The sequence below is a fragment of the Epinephelus fuscoguttatus genome, linkage group LG3 (genome assembly GCF_011397635.1).
Source record: "Epinephelus fuscoguttatus linkage group LG3, E.fuscoguttatus.final_Chr_v1".
In the NCBI taxonomy this organism is placed as follows: domain Eukaryota; kingdom Metazoa; phylum Chordata; class Actinopteri; order Perciformes; family Serranidae; genus Epinephelus; species Epinephelus fuscoguttatus.
Window position 1 is genome coordinate 7,922,556 of NC_064754.1, and position 14,052 is coordinate 7,936,607.

Genomic DNA, 14,052 nt, shown 5'->3' on the forward strand with positions numbered 1-14,052 from the left:
TGTATTTCATTTCTGCCTATGTATCCCTCGAAATTCTACACACTGGACCTCTGAGGTTACCTGACTACATGCTTTATCTTGCTACCTGAGATGTGCAACACATAACAGTGCCAGCAACCCTCTACAGTAAATCGGAGGAAGCAGGTTTAAAGTCTTTTTTTCTGTGTGAGTGGAACTTTTTAAGATATGATTTTGTCTTAAAAACATGCTAGTAAGAAAACTGCACACCCCGTATGCCAGTGTGTGTATAGATGATTGTATTTATTTATTTATTTATTTATTACATCCTCTTAAATTATGAAGGCAACATGTAAAAGATATTTCTCTCTAACACATAACAGACTATATGCATCACTGGAGCATAAAAAACAACAACTTTTAACTCTTGCTGGCGATGAAACATCTATGTCAAGTGTTATTTTTAGCACAGATATATATTTTTTTGAGGATTCTCTGCTTTATGTGTATTGTTACTATGTTGATATGGTCAATGTGAAGAAAACCATGGGTTATGACAGTTGAAATAGTTAATGTGTGTTATGTACTGTACTGTGGTTTCTATATTTTATGTCACATTTAATTATGGCTCAGAGATTTATGTCAAATTCCAGATTATTATTCCAGGTTATATCTATACAGTCTGCCACATGTTTTTTTCTTGGTTTGTTTTCAGTGTTTGCATCTTGATGTATAATCTGCAATGTTGTCAGAGCAATGGTAAAATATAAAGTGGTGAGAGTGGGCTAAATAAATGTTTACAGATGATGTTCTATACATCCTCCATTAGCTATACCAGCTTATCTTTTCAGGGGGTTGTGAGGGAGCTAGAGCTAATCCCAGCTGACAGTGGGTAAGAGGCACACATAGACAGACAGCCATTGACACTCAATTTATTCCTAAGGGAGTCCCTTGTTAAGTTTACTTGCATGTCTTTGGACTTAAGGAGGACCGGGAGAAAACCCACGCAGGTATGGGGAGAACATGCACACCTGACAGAACCCAGAACCCTCTTGCTGTGAGATGACTGTGCTAACCACCATGCTGCACCACAGATTATAGTGGTGTGTAAATATTTTTGTCCTTCAATAAAACGTGGTGTTGTATGCAATTGTGTCACTTGAACTTCTGCACGTGTACACGTATACAGTATGTAGTGTGTACATTACATGTATGTAACTGTTGTCATGTTCGTCATTATGACCTCAACCTTACTGTGTGTTGTTCACCAAGAAAGACTTCAAACCAATTAAAAAATAATCCTCCTCTTTATTGCAAAAATGCTTCTTTCACCATGGAAATCTATCAGATGTCTGTTCAAACATTTTAGTGGCATTTTCAGACAAGTCAAAGCTGCAGCACAGTTCATTCTGCACCTGGCTGACTCTGAAAATTAAAGACCAAGGCTGCCCTCTAGAGGTAAACATACTGGAAGGGAAAATATTCAGCACTTGGACGAATCAAATGATGGCTGGAGCACAGCAAAAAGGAAATATCTTAGCTCTATCATAATTTGAATCATTTCAAAACTCCCAGTGTGGTACTTATTCACACAATGGGCACTTTTAATTGTCTTCTAACTCTTGGTCGTATGCAGTTAGAAATACCATTACAGATTTGGATAGTGTCTTGACGTCTCTTCAAAGGAAACAGTAACTGTGTACATGTTTTCCAACATTAATCCATGAATGAATTCATCCACTCCATCCTTACTCAGGGACTATTTCCCCTATCCACTTGAGGTAGGGCGGGTTGCCCTGGTCAATAGGCAGGCTGATGACCTCGGCCACCTCGTAAGGATGGTTAGAGCTGAAGAGAAGAACGTGCAGTTATGAGTCAGCTGGGAGTACAGAAAGACACGGTACACTTAAACAGCAGTAATTAAATCCATACTCTTTGACCGCTTGAGTCATGGCAGATAATGGAGCAACAAGGTGTTCCCGTGAGAGCTGGGTTGGAGGAAGGTGTTTTCTGCACTGAGTTTAAAAATAAACTCACCGGACATATTCGGCAAGAGCAGGCACCTTGGTACTTCTTGTTTTAATCATCTAAAGAGGAGAGAGACACTGGGTCAGCTCCACAGCTCATCAGACAGTTGAGACAATTTTATTGCTTTATCACAGGCGTATTTCTTTGGTATTTAAAAAACTATTCTGTGTCTAGGATGACCCAAATTTTTTTCCATCTCTCATCCTGTACGACAAAGGCTGCAGCCCCTTTCACACAGCCGGTTCAAGGCACGAATGTCACGCTGTTATTCCACCTCACCATTTTGTACAAAAGGTAAGATCGCAGAACAGGGGGAACAAAGTCGTCTTGCCTCTTAGTCGGGAGTGGATGCAGTAGCAGCAACGAATCAACATCTGTGTTAAAGGGACAGCTGGCGGGACTGGACTGATGTGACATTCTGATGCTTTGTTTTAGGGCTGGGCAATATGGACAAAAATCATACCTCGGTATTTACAGACTGACTGATGATATATATCTCTGTATCTTCTATGAAATGGGCTCCGTGTTTTCAGTTGTAAATTCAATTGTCAGGAAATTTTGAAGAAGTTGCAATTAGGTTTTTGATCATTAGTGCTAGCGCTAGTTGTAGCAGTAATGCTATCTGCAGCAGTTAGTACTAGTAGTGCATGTGGTAGAAGTAAGAAGAGCAGTAATACAATTGCAGCTGTAGCAATATCAGCATTTCAATGAATGATAGCAGTGACAGGATTTCACCCCATGTATTAAAAAGATTTTGCTGCATTTAGATTGATAATTTCACAGCATAAATTATTACAACACTTCAGTCAATACTCACCAGAAGCACTTCATTGTCCTCTTCAATCTTACCCTGCCATTCATATCTGAAGGAGCAAAACAAAATCAGGAATCTGTCATCTCATAAATCCTTCTTTTCATTATTCATTTGTTTAAAAAGCACCAATTTTTAAAGGATAAAATCATTTATTTCAAATGCTGCCCAAGAAGCCCGTCATTAAGCAAAAACACCCTGTGAATATTTAAAACACAGACAAACCAGTCAGACATAACAGTGAAAAGCAGCCATCTCAAAACTTACACCGATGTGATTGCTGGGACGATGTTGACACACGCAGCTAGCTTCCTTTCCACAATACCCCTGAGAAACAGAAGAAAATACAGAATCAGCCACACATGAATTTGCATGAACGAACTGGCAAGAATGCTAAATGATATTGAGTGAATGGCAGAAACGAAAATGTGCATTTGTTTTGCAGGCAGATGAAGAATATGAGCTAAAATAATTTACAATCAAACGGGACATCTCATTTTCATTCGAGTGAGTAACAGAGGAGAGACACACCAAGAAGAGAGGATTTTCCCATCTTTTACTTTATCTTTTATTCTGTAATCACGTTGAAAAAAAAGGTTACACATTTCACACATTTCTAAAACAGAATTAAGCTGCTGCTGATTGTATCACCTGGCCAGTTCTTTAGCCACTGTGTCATTAGGACAAGTGACGAAAGCGGCAGAGTGTGTGCCTGATGTGTAAGTCTCAGATGCCATGGAAAACGCCCTCAGTCCAACAGTCCTCAGCAGCTGGAACATAAACACACTCAGGAGCACCGTCTGGGAGGAGAAAAGGAGGAGGAAGAGGATGAAACCCAAGCAACAACAGGTTACATACATTAGAGCATTAGAGCAAGACATAGAGTTAAAAAAGACAATGGACAAACTATTATATCAACTATTCAAATGTGTTAGAGACATCTATATAGAGCATGGAGCATGACAGGAACACACACTCACCACAACCAAAGCTTTCAAGGATCCACCTTGCAGTGTCTCTGCACTGGGCAGTCCAATTCGCATTGCCTGAGCAGGGTCATAAACGTACCAGTTAGCCAGACACAGTGGTGGAAGAGGATCCTTAACTTAAGTAAAACATACCATGGTGTAAAAAACTCCATTACAAGTAAAGCCCAGTTTAAACCAAAAATTTGTGACGAGACGAAACTGTTTTGGAGTATTGCAGAGAAATGCTGCAGTGGTGTGAACTGAGCGTCTGATTGTGTCACCTGCAACTCAGCTGACCAAATCACCAGCGGCTGGTTTTAGGACATAAAGCATGTCACTTGTTTCTACAGCCAATCAGCTTGGAGTGAAGTCCGCTGGTCAAGTCAAAATGACTGCAGACAGCACGTCCGCCTGCTGTGGCCGAGCCCTCTGTTTCCATCCTCATTGCGTGCCGGGGTTGGACGGTGGGTCGCTGCTGCTGCTCGCTGTATGTGCTTAAGCCCCCGCAGACATAGACATTCTCACTGACTGATAAATTGCCGCTGCTTATTTATATAAATGTGGCGTATTTATTATCAATAAAGTCCATCTGATGCTTGTTTTTTTTTTTAATGTTTTTTACCATTTCATCACTACTACAAATGCAGCTGTAGCCAGTATCTCACTATCACTATCCTCATTCATATTTCAAGAAACTACAAATTACATTCAGCCACAAAATCAGCCTGGAAAGCTGGAAATCACAACAGAAGTACAGAGAGCTGTTGCATAGAGATGATACACTGTCTCATCTAGTTGCACTGGTGTGAAGCAGCAGGTTTTTAGAACGTTTCAGAACAACGCATTGCAACGAGCTGCCTGTTTCAACACGTCTCGTCACAAATCTTTGGTCTGAACTGGGCTTTAAAAACCCAATTTCAAAATTGTTTTTTTAAACATTTATTTAGTGAGTTGTTGCTATATTTTGCAGGATGATGTGCAATGTTCATCATAGGCCTACACTGTGCAAAATGCCACACATTTCAGGGGGATTTAAAATAGGATTTGGCTGTAAAAATGTGATCGACCATTTACAATGGCTCTTAAAATACACACAATATTTTTTTGGACAATGTTTAACCTAATTTATTAAATTGTGCTTGACTTTGACTGTGTTTCTGACTGATTCCTAACCTTTACACTAATAAATAAAGTTTAAACTTCTGTTTAAATGAAAGGGGAATTGTTAGAGACACCTCCCTTGTCCCTGGTTGTACTTTGTAAATGTGAGGCCAATTTTGAATACTTTGTGTACTACTGGGTAGATCAGTAACATAATACTGCTTTAAATCAAAAGACTTTACAGTAGAATTAAATGGAAACATTCAGTAAAATGCAAATTCCTCAAAACTGTATTTAGATGTGGTACAAGAGTAAATGTAACGTCATTCCACCACTGGTCAGCTAACATATTCACATAGTTATTGCTGCCATGTTTCAAATGTGAGACCTGCTCATATGCACAGTCTGAGATGTTGTACTTGTTGTAGTACACTAGCAGAGCATGCAGACAGTTTAGCTAAGTCGCTAATTTACTAAACATGCTGTGGATATAAGACAACCATTTCCTCACAGGAATAATACAAATATGACACACAACACCTGTGCACTGCTCCCAACCTCTGAACAGTGATAGTTTCTAGTTTACAGGTGACTTGCAGACGGGGTGTGTTTAGCTAGCAGTTAGCATGTGTAAGCGTTAGCAGTAACGTTAGTCGTTGTTAGTCGGGAGCAGAAACACTGGTGAGTTTGTGAAACAGTAAAACCACAAGACGGAGTTATAAAATAACGTCAGATAATCTGGTAAATACGAGCGGGAAAAGCAGAAGCATTTAAGAGTGTTTTTTGTTTCATTACCTTCTGACAGCTGCCTGGCTCGAGCGACACACACTACCGTAAAGCGAGACGGCTGTGTGTTTGTGAAACTGTCGTGAATCAGCAGTGGAGTCTGAAGCTGCTCTCTTCAGACCCTTTCATGTTCACGGCTTCGTTGATGTTAGTCAAAGTAAAGAACGAAGTTAAGAAAAGAAAGGGTTTTGTCCATTTAATCGTGGATAATTAACCACAACATATATGCACACACATCCATAAAGGCTACATCATGTCTTTGTCTGTCACATTTTTCCTTTGTTATAAGCTATCTGGTGTCTTGACAAGAATGTAAGGCACATTTAGGGCTTGTAACAATAATAAATATTACATGATAATAATTATTAATTTTAATAATCAATAGTAATAAAAACAGACCACAATAATAATAATAATAATAATCATGAAAATAATAATAATAATTAATCTTAGGGGATGAATTAGTGATGGGCAAAGCAGTTCTTGAGATGTTACTGAATCACTAGAATCAGTTCATTAAAAAGATTCGTTCAAAAGACTCGTTCACCTAATCGTTCAGTGCTTGGCAGGAGGAGCCCTGACTGTGTACTGCGTAGTCCGACTTACTGAACTGATACACGGCTGATCTGCTGCTGCGTCTGCCCTGCACTGGTGAGTCTCATTACTGGCCAGCCTAACCTTTTAAGTTTGTTTATCTGGAAACTAAAGCCCTTTTTAGATAGGAATTGTGCAAATTTGCAGGAAAGCCCAATCAGTCTTTTTTCAGCATTGGCAGTATAAAAACAAAATCGTGGAGTGCAGCAAAATGCCGCCGGCTCAGCGTGTGACGTAAACAGTGACGTGAGGGGGAAGCCACGGCTGGTCAGTCCTTCAGCGATTCTCTTGTAAGTTGGCCCGTTCTTCACCGTCCCCGTCATCTGACGGTTAATGGCCTCTTCATTTGCGAAGACAAGGAGGGCGCGCAATTCCTTGTCTCCCCAGTTGCTCATCTTTACAGTGTCTGTCAGGTTTGTGCTTCCCTCTTGCTACTAGCTGCTCGCTAATTCCTGCTATCAGCTGTTTCCTGTTTATCCACCGCCAGTGGCTCGCACGTGCGGCGTCATCAACAGCTCCTCCAACAAGTCTTCAACAGCCCCTCCCGTGGCGGAAGGCCGCCTCGGTCAGTTTAAACTAAAAGGGTTCCGCCAATATGTCTACCCTACGAGGCGGAAAACTGGGCACCTCGGATCAACTCGCCAATCCGGCTCTGTGTGTATAAACGCTCGCAGCTGGCCGGCAAAACAGCCCAACATTCGCGGAAAATCTGGCAGTGTAAAAGGGGCTTAAGTCTGTTAAAACAATGGGGAGGTGTGTGATTGTGTTCACGTGGCTTGACTCCTGGCTACATTAGCTGTTAGCTTGGAGAACACGGTCCCTGTGAAAGTGTATCACTGAGAGGAAGTGATTTGAATCACTCAGGGATTGGGGTTACGTCGTTCACCGAGTGATTCGTTCACCAAGTGATTCGTCACACGGTAGGCAGTCGCTCCCTGCACCCTGCCTCGTGAGTGATTCATCATTCGCATGGACTGAATCAGCAGTTCCACTCTCGGCCTGCACGCTCACTGCCGAGCTCAACTGAACTGAGAAATGAACGAATCAGCTCCGGAGGTGATTCAGTTCAGTACGTTTACGCAACAGATTTGCTCTTTTGAACGATTCATTCGCGAACGACACAACTCTAGAATGAATACAGTTATTTCTATTCTATAATAGTAATAATAATAAAAATATACGCATTATTATCATTGTCGTTATTGTTGGGCACTGTCACCTCACAGCAAGAGGGGTCAGTATTCGAACCTGCCAGCCAGCTGGGGCCCCGTCTGTGTGGAGTCTGCATGTCCTCACTGTGTCAGTGGGTCTTCAGCTTCCTCCCACAGTCCAAAGACATGGAGGTTAGCTTAAGCGAGGTCTCCAAATTGAGGGTAAATGGTGATAATCCGGCGACCTGTTCAGGGTGTTCCCTGCCTCTTGCCCAGTGTCAGTGCTCAGGTCCTGGACCAGAGGCCTGGGAGTTTGAAGATTCAGCTCAGTATCTCAGCTGTTCCTAGGACTGCACTCTTCTGGACTGGTACCTCAGATGTTGTACCTGGAATCTACTGGAGCCACTCTCCCAGTTTGGGGGTCACAGCCCCGAGAGCTCTGATTACCACTGGCACCACTGTTGCCTTTACTCCCCACATCTTTTCTAGCTCCTCTTTCAGGCCTTGATATTCTTCGAACTTCTCATGTTCCCTCTTTCTGATGTTGCTGTCGCTTGGGATTACACTTTGAGATTGGATACCAAGCCCCAAAGCCCAACACACATGCACATATATATATATATTTTTTTTTTGTTTGCTGATAATTGTAGGGGGACTCATCACCCACATCTGACTTTATCTTAATGCTTTTGGTAACTTTTACTTTTTCATCAACTCAGCTAGAGGGCGGCAAAGTGCAGGGCAATCCAGTAAAAGAATACAATTGATTGCAACCCAGTAGCAGACCTACAGAGGTCCTCCAGACTTCTTAGAACATCTTTGCATTGGTGGGAGAGTGGTACTGCAGAGATGTGGGTTTGACTCTGGGCCAGTACAACCTTTTAACTGTACACACACAAATACAGCAAACATTATTTTTGTGTGCAGAAATGATGCTTTAGATTTTTATTTAACATTTTAAATGCTAGATGTGACTCTTATGTAAGAGGTGGTTCTCTAATTGGCTATTTTAATGGGAAAGTTGTTGATAAGCAATCAAAAGCAGTGCTCATTATTTTGGCGTTCTCTGCGAGACTTAACGGTCATGCAGGACTCAGAGCAGTCTGAAATAGATACAAACAGTGATGTGCACATGCTATGTAATGCATGTAGTGTACACACATATGGATTTTCCATTATTGCCACCAACACTTTAGAGTTATTAAACACGCAGTGGCAGTGGATAACCATATGATGGCAGCTTTTGTACAGAAGACCAGACAAGAATGTGCTTTATGATCAGCATTGGTAGTTATAACACACACACACGCACACACATACACACACACACACACACACACACACACACACAGACAATAAATCAGTTCCTGTCAACGGGGTACCAGCAATGACTGTGATGTCTGTGTGCACACAAATAATTCTTCCTTTGTGTGTGTGTGTGTGTGTGTGTGTGTGTGTGTGTGTGCACGCAAGACAGAAAGCCACTCTGTTTGATAACATCCAACACCTCCCTCACACTCTCCTTTCTTCGCCTTCATCCTTGATTAAGGAATGAGACAAGCATGTCACACATACTAATATGCACACACACACACATACACACACACACACACTTAGGGGATGTGACTCGTGCACTCAGAACAAGATAGATTGAGCTGTAGCTGATCTGAGAGCTCTACCAGGAATGCATGGACACACATAAAGACGCAGCGAGACGTATTAGTGGAGCTTGTCAAGCCTTTGCAAGAGCAATGAGGAGCAATGGAAGGAGGAGGGATATGTTGGTGGTGAAGGTGGTGGTGAGAGTGGGGTGGAGTGGAGGGGGCGGGGGGGCTTGTTCCCATGGAAACTGTGCAGTCAGCACATCTGTACGTGTTATACGCTGTCCTCTCTCATCGGCATCCCGCGGCCTCTCCCCGCCACAGCTGGACATGACAGCATGCGCTCACATGTACAAGACGCACGCACACACTCACGCAAATAATGCACAAACTGCTGCCCTGACCCCGTTGCCATGGCGACCATAGAGCCCTCAACCCATGGGATGCTATCTTAGTATATGAAAAAAAATGCATATGTGTGTGTTTGCGTGTGTGACTGAGACCAGACATCCACACAAGTTGCTACTAGCACTGGGCAACTGTCTTTCCCTCTCTGTTTCATCACCAGATTTTACCCTCTTTTTTTCCTCTCCCTTTCTCTCTCTCTCTCTCTGTCTCTCTTTCCCCCTGTCTTTTTCCTTCTCTCCCTCTGTCTCTCGCCCCCTCTCCCTCCAAGCATGAGGAGAATCAATATGTTTTCAATTTGCAGCAGAGCCTTCCTCCTCTGCATCCTAATCAGGCTCCACTGGCCCTTTAACTTCCAGAGAAAGAGAGAAAGGAAGAAACAGAGAGAGGGAGAAAGAGAGAGACAAGAAGTGGGTAAAGGCGGACCTCAACCAAAGGACATTTCTAATACACAGCTCAGATGTCCCGTCAGGATCAGTGGAGCATGTGCTAAAGAATATTTCTCTGCTGTTTTACTACAGGCTGTACGATGTCTATAAAGAGCAGAAATCCTGACATCACATCTGGGTTATCCGCTGTTCCACTAACTTCTATAACTCACTGCAGTCTCTCAATGAAGGTTTCCTTAACCAGCCCTTCAAAAAGTGCAACATGTTATATGAGCTTATAAACATTTTTAAAGATAAATCAGTATCTACTACAACAGTTCATAGAAGTCTGAAGTTGAGACACATGACTTAACCTCGAGTTAAACTTGAGTCACAAATTTGATGACCCAAGACTTAATTTGGAAGAGAGTTACTGCCTCATGCAAGAGAGTTCAAGTATCTCAGGGTCTCAGGGTTCACGAGTGAGGGTAGAATGGAGCGTGAGATGGATCTGTGGTTTGTTGTGGTTTCCGCAGTGATGCTGGAAGTAGACGCTTTCAATTAACTGGTCCATCTACGTCCCAACCTATGGTGTGTGTCACCTATGGTCATGAGCTCTGGGTAGTGACCGAAACAATGAGATCGCAGATGCAGGCAGCTGAAATGAGTTTCCTCCATGAGGTGGCTGAGCTCAGCCTTAGAGATAGGGTAAGGAACTCGGACATCCAGAAGGAGCTTGAAGTAGAGCCGCTGCTCCTTCTTGTCAAAAGGGGTCAGTTGAGGTGGTTCGGGCATCTGATCAGGATGTCTCCTGGGCGCCTCCCGTTAGAGGTGTTCCGGGCACGTCCCACTGGTAGGAGGCCCCGGGGCAGACCCAGAACTCACTGGAGGGATTATGTATCTCATCTGGCCTGGCAACCCGCACCCAAGCCTTTTGACTTAAAAATACTTGTTTTCCCTAAGCCTGAAGATGAAAAAGTATATTTAATAAGAGTGCCACAAATCAGTTCATTTCTTAAATCAGCGATGATCACCACTGCATTGTCTGCAAGTTGACGTAAGTTCCCCATATTCAATTTGAACCAATCCGACAGCATCCAGTCAAGTTGCAGCAGAGAAACATGAAGAACTACTGTGATATCACTGATTGGCAGTTTGAAAAACTGATGCCAAATGCATACAAAAACAAAATGGTGGTCGGCAAAAAACTAAATGCAGTAAAATATATGGGTCAAAAAATACAGACAGGAATGCAACAACTTCCAACAACCTTTTTTTTTAATGAAATATATACACATTTACACAAATACACAAAAGCATTCATGATTTTTTAAAACATAATATAATTTTTTTCTGTTGTTAAAGTGGAATTACATTTGATGAAGAGCATGTGATGATATGCTCAGGAATCCAAACTCAAAGTTAGGGATTTTGGACTTGCCTGTCTTGAATTGGGACTTGAGTGCAAAGACTTGGAGGTACTTGTGACTTGCAAAACGATGATTTAGTCCCAACTCTGGCACTTTATGATTTTAACAAAGTGAAACAGCAGGGCAGTGTGCATATTGTACATCATAAATGTTTCTTCTTTATCCAAGATACTCTGTTCTAATGTCTAATGTAAGTTGGTGGGTGCATTCCAAATGAACCACCCCCAATGTGATGTTATGTTTATATATATTGTGTCTTTATTGGCTCCTGTTGCTATCGGCTGCTCTAATGACTAGATTTCTCCACAGGGATCAGTCATTATCATCTTATCCTCTTGTGTTTGTAAGGCAAATAAAGTCACCCTGAGTCATTAAGATATATTATGTCTGAATTGCTTTTAATGATACTGTAATCTGGCTCTTTCATTATAGTTGTGGGGAAGGTCTTTCTCCACCCTTCCACCCCCTGCCACAGGGAGGTCAGAGGTCAACGTCAGCTACAGAACAGTGATCCTGGAGATGGTCAGGACTTAACGTTTGGCTCAAGGACACTTAAGCAGGGCCAATACTTGCAGACATCGAGGTTTGAAACTGAGGGCCGAATTCACAAAAGGATTGCATGGCTTTTGCAGCCACTAAACCGGTAAAAATAGAGCAAACAGATACCGTCTAATTCACAAAGCACGTGCAGAGGGTGAAATGCTGCACTAACTGTGCTGCCAAGCAGATTGTGTCTCGGTGCTCCGGTGTTATTTTCACGTATTTAAATGAGGTAATATGCATATATTTGGCGGAAAAATTGCCCCTTTCTATGCAAATGAGCCTCATTGATAAACAACGTCTAATTCACTAACACCAGCGCTAATAGCCACACGCAGTTTGAGTGAAGTAAATAACATCTTTAGAAAGCCGGTGAAAAATTGGGCACTCCTCTGCAAACTGCGGGTGCAAATGAAGTGCAATTCAAGGTGCTATCAGCGGCCGCAGTTCATTCTTTGTGAATTTGGCCCTGAGTGTTTTGGTTGGAACATTGATGTTTAAGTGTAGTTCACCCCAAAATAAAAATATATATATTTCTCATCTCACTTGCCGTGCTAAGAATCAATCCAGATTGTTCAGTGTGAGTTCCCGAGCGCAGGAGATATCGGCCATGGAGATGTCTGCCTTCTCTCAAATAAAATGGAACTAGATTGCTTGTGGAAAACTCAACAGCAATATGTTTTTCCAGAAATCACGACCCAGTTACTCAAAATAATCCACAGACCTTGTTGTGAGCTCCTTAATGCAGTTCTTTGAATGGCCACTTGAGGCCGCCTCCAGAGGCCAGTCTGTCCCCATAGACTCCCCACGTTAAAATGCACAGCTTTACAGCACAAATAAACATGTTTACAGCCTGGTACAAAAAACTGTTTTGGTTTCTGTGACCATTCATGACAACTGTATGGCTGATGATTTTTTAAATAACTGACCCGTTTACATTTTTTGAAAGCTTAAAGTTACTCATGATTACAGGCAGGCAAGTTTGAGCGACAGGCTGGCTACCAATAGGCTTCTCAGTCAGAACCACAGCTCCCCTTGCATCCAAATATGGTCACCTCTGGCTGGAAAAATCAAGATGGCGACAGCTGAAATGCAGGTCACAGTAGCTACGTCCCTTATTTTTACAATCTTTCGTTTCATGTCGGAGCTAATTCTTTCTAGAGACCTACACCCGCCAACTATATCACCGCTCAGAAGGATCATGTATCGCAATAGCGTGAGATGTGAATATTAATGACATCTTCCTCGGCTAAGCTGTAACGTTAGCTAGCTCAGTGGTGCTGGCTGAACTAGTAGTAAATGCAAGCTTCCTTCTACATGGTGATACAGGTAGCATCTGAGGTTTGGCAGAAACTACAGAGTACCTACATGAAACTACTCAGGACAAGGTCTGTGGATTATCTTAAGTAACTGGGTCATTATTTCTGGAAAGAGACGTTGTTGAGTTTTTCAAATATATTTTTTTTGCACTTTGAGCCCCACAAGCCAAGTGCCATCTAGTTCCATTATATTCGAGAGAAGGCAGACATCTCTATGGCCGATATCTCCAACACTTTTCAACTCACACCAATAGTCTTCATCAATAAATAGCACTACAGGTAAGAGGAAAAATATATATACCTTTCATATGCCTTGCAAAAAGTTTGGAGCATCTCCTTGGAGCATAAATGTACTCTGCAGATTGATATTTGGTCAGTGGGAGGCACAAGATCATGATGATGGATCAAAACATGAGGAGTCATTCTCGGAGAAGTTACTTCCGAAGCCCATGAGAACTGCTCCCACTTCACAGCTCTATAGGACATGAACAGACTTCTCACTGACAGCGCTGCTTGCCCTATAAATCCCTGATTACTGTAAACAAACTAATGCAAAATAATGACAAACAGGTGACAGCAGATAAGGTGGGCTCTGTGTAGGCTGGTGTTCTTGGACGAATGTGTCAGCTTGGTATCATCCGCACTGTGGATACCAGCCAACACACACCACGGAAGGACTCAGAAACACAGAATCTGTGACAGGAAGTGAGAATATAAAAGTGAAAAAGGAGAGAAGGATAGACAGAGAGAGAAAATGGAAAAAGCTAAGGGTGAAAAAAAAGAGTAACAGAAATCTTGATTGAGCTCTTGTCTTTCTCTCCTTCTGCTCTCCTCTGCCCCCATTAACACTGACTTCTGAGGAGGGAGGGCCGCCTTGGGACCTCCCTCCTTCACCCAGGAGACGAGAGGAGAGAGAAGTTCACCTCTGTAACAGCAGGGTCTGGGAAACAATACCTTGGAGGACTGAAAATCCACAGCAATTAGCCCGTCTC

The 14,052-nt window shown here is 42.4% G+C and overlaps 1 protein-coding gene across 2 annotated transcripts; it reads right to left on the reverse strand.

Annotated features, from left to right (window-relative positions):
* Positions 1-1,246: 1,246 nt before the first annotated feature.
* LOC125885449 (protein CutA homolog) lies at positions 1,247-5,754 on the reverse strand. Of its 2 annotated transcripts, XM_049570988.1 has the most exons (7): positions 5,662-5,754; positions 3,778-3,843; positions 3,449-3,597; positions 3,065-3,124; positions 2,804-2,849; positions 1,996-2,045; positions 1,247-1,806 (listed from the first exon to the last, which is right to left on the reverse strand). In XM_049570988.1, the coding sequence occupies exons 2-7, from the start codon at positions 3,838-3,840 to the stop codon at positions 1,707-1,709; spliced, it is 468 nt and encodes a 155-aa protein (XP_049426945.1). In that variant the 5' UTR covers positions 3,841-3,843; positions 5,662-5,754; the 3' UTR covers positions 1,247-1,706. The 2 variants fall into 2 exon arrangements, with proteins under 2 accessions (XP_049426945.1, XP_049426946.1); XM_049570989.1 differs by lacking the exon at positions 3,778-3,843 and having other exon boundaries at positions 5,662-5,733.
* Positions 5,755-14,052: the final 8,298 nt, after the last annotated feature.

Coding starts and splice junctions, on each gene's coding strand:
- LOC125885449 (XM_049570988.1), bottom strand. CDS start 3,840: ATGCGAATTGGACTGCCCAGTGCAGAGACACTGCAAGGTGGATCCTTG. Junction 3,598..3,777: donor CCTTGAAAGCTTTGGTTGTG/GTGAGTGTGTGT, acceptor TTCTCCTCCCAG/ACGGTGCTCCTGAGTGTGTT. Junction 2,850..3,064: donor GTCCCAGCAATCACATCGGT/GTAAGTTTTGAG, acceptor TTGCTCCTTCAG/ATATGAATGGCAGGGTAAGA.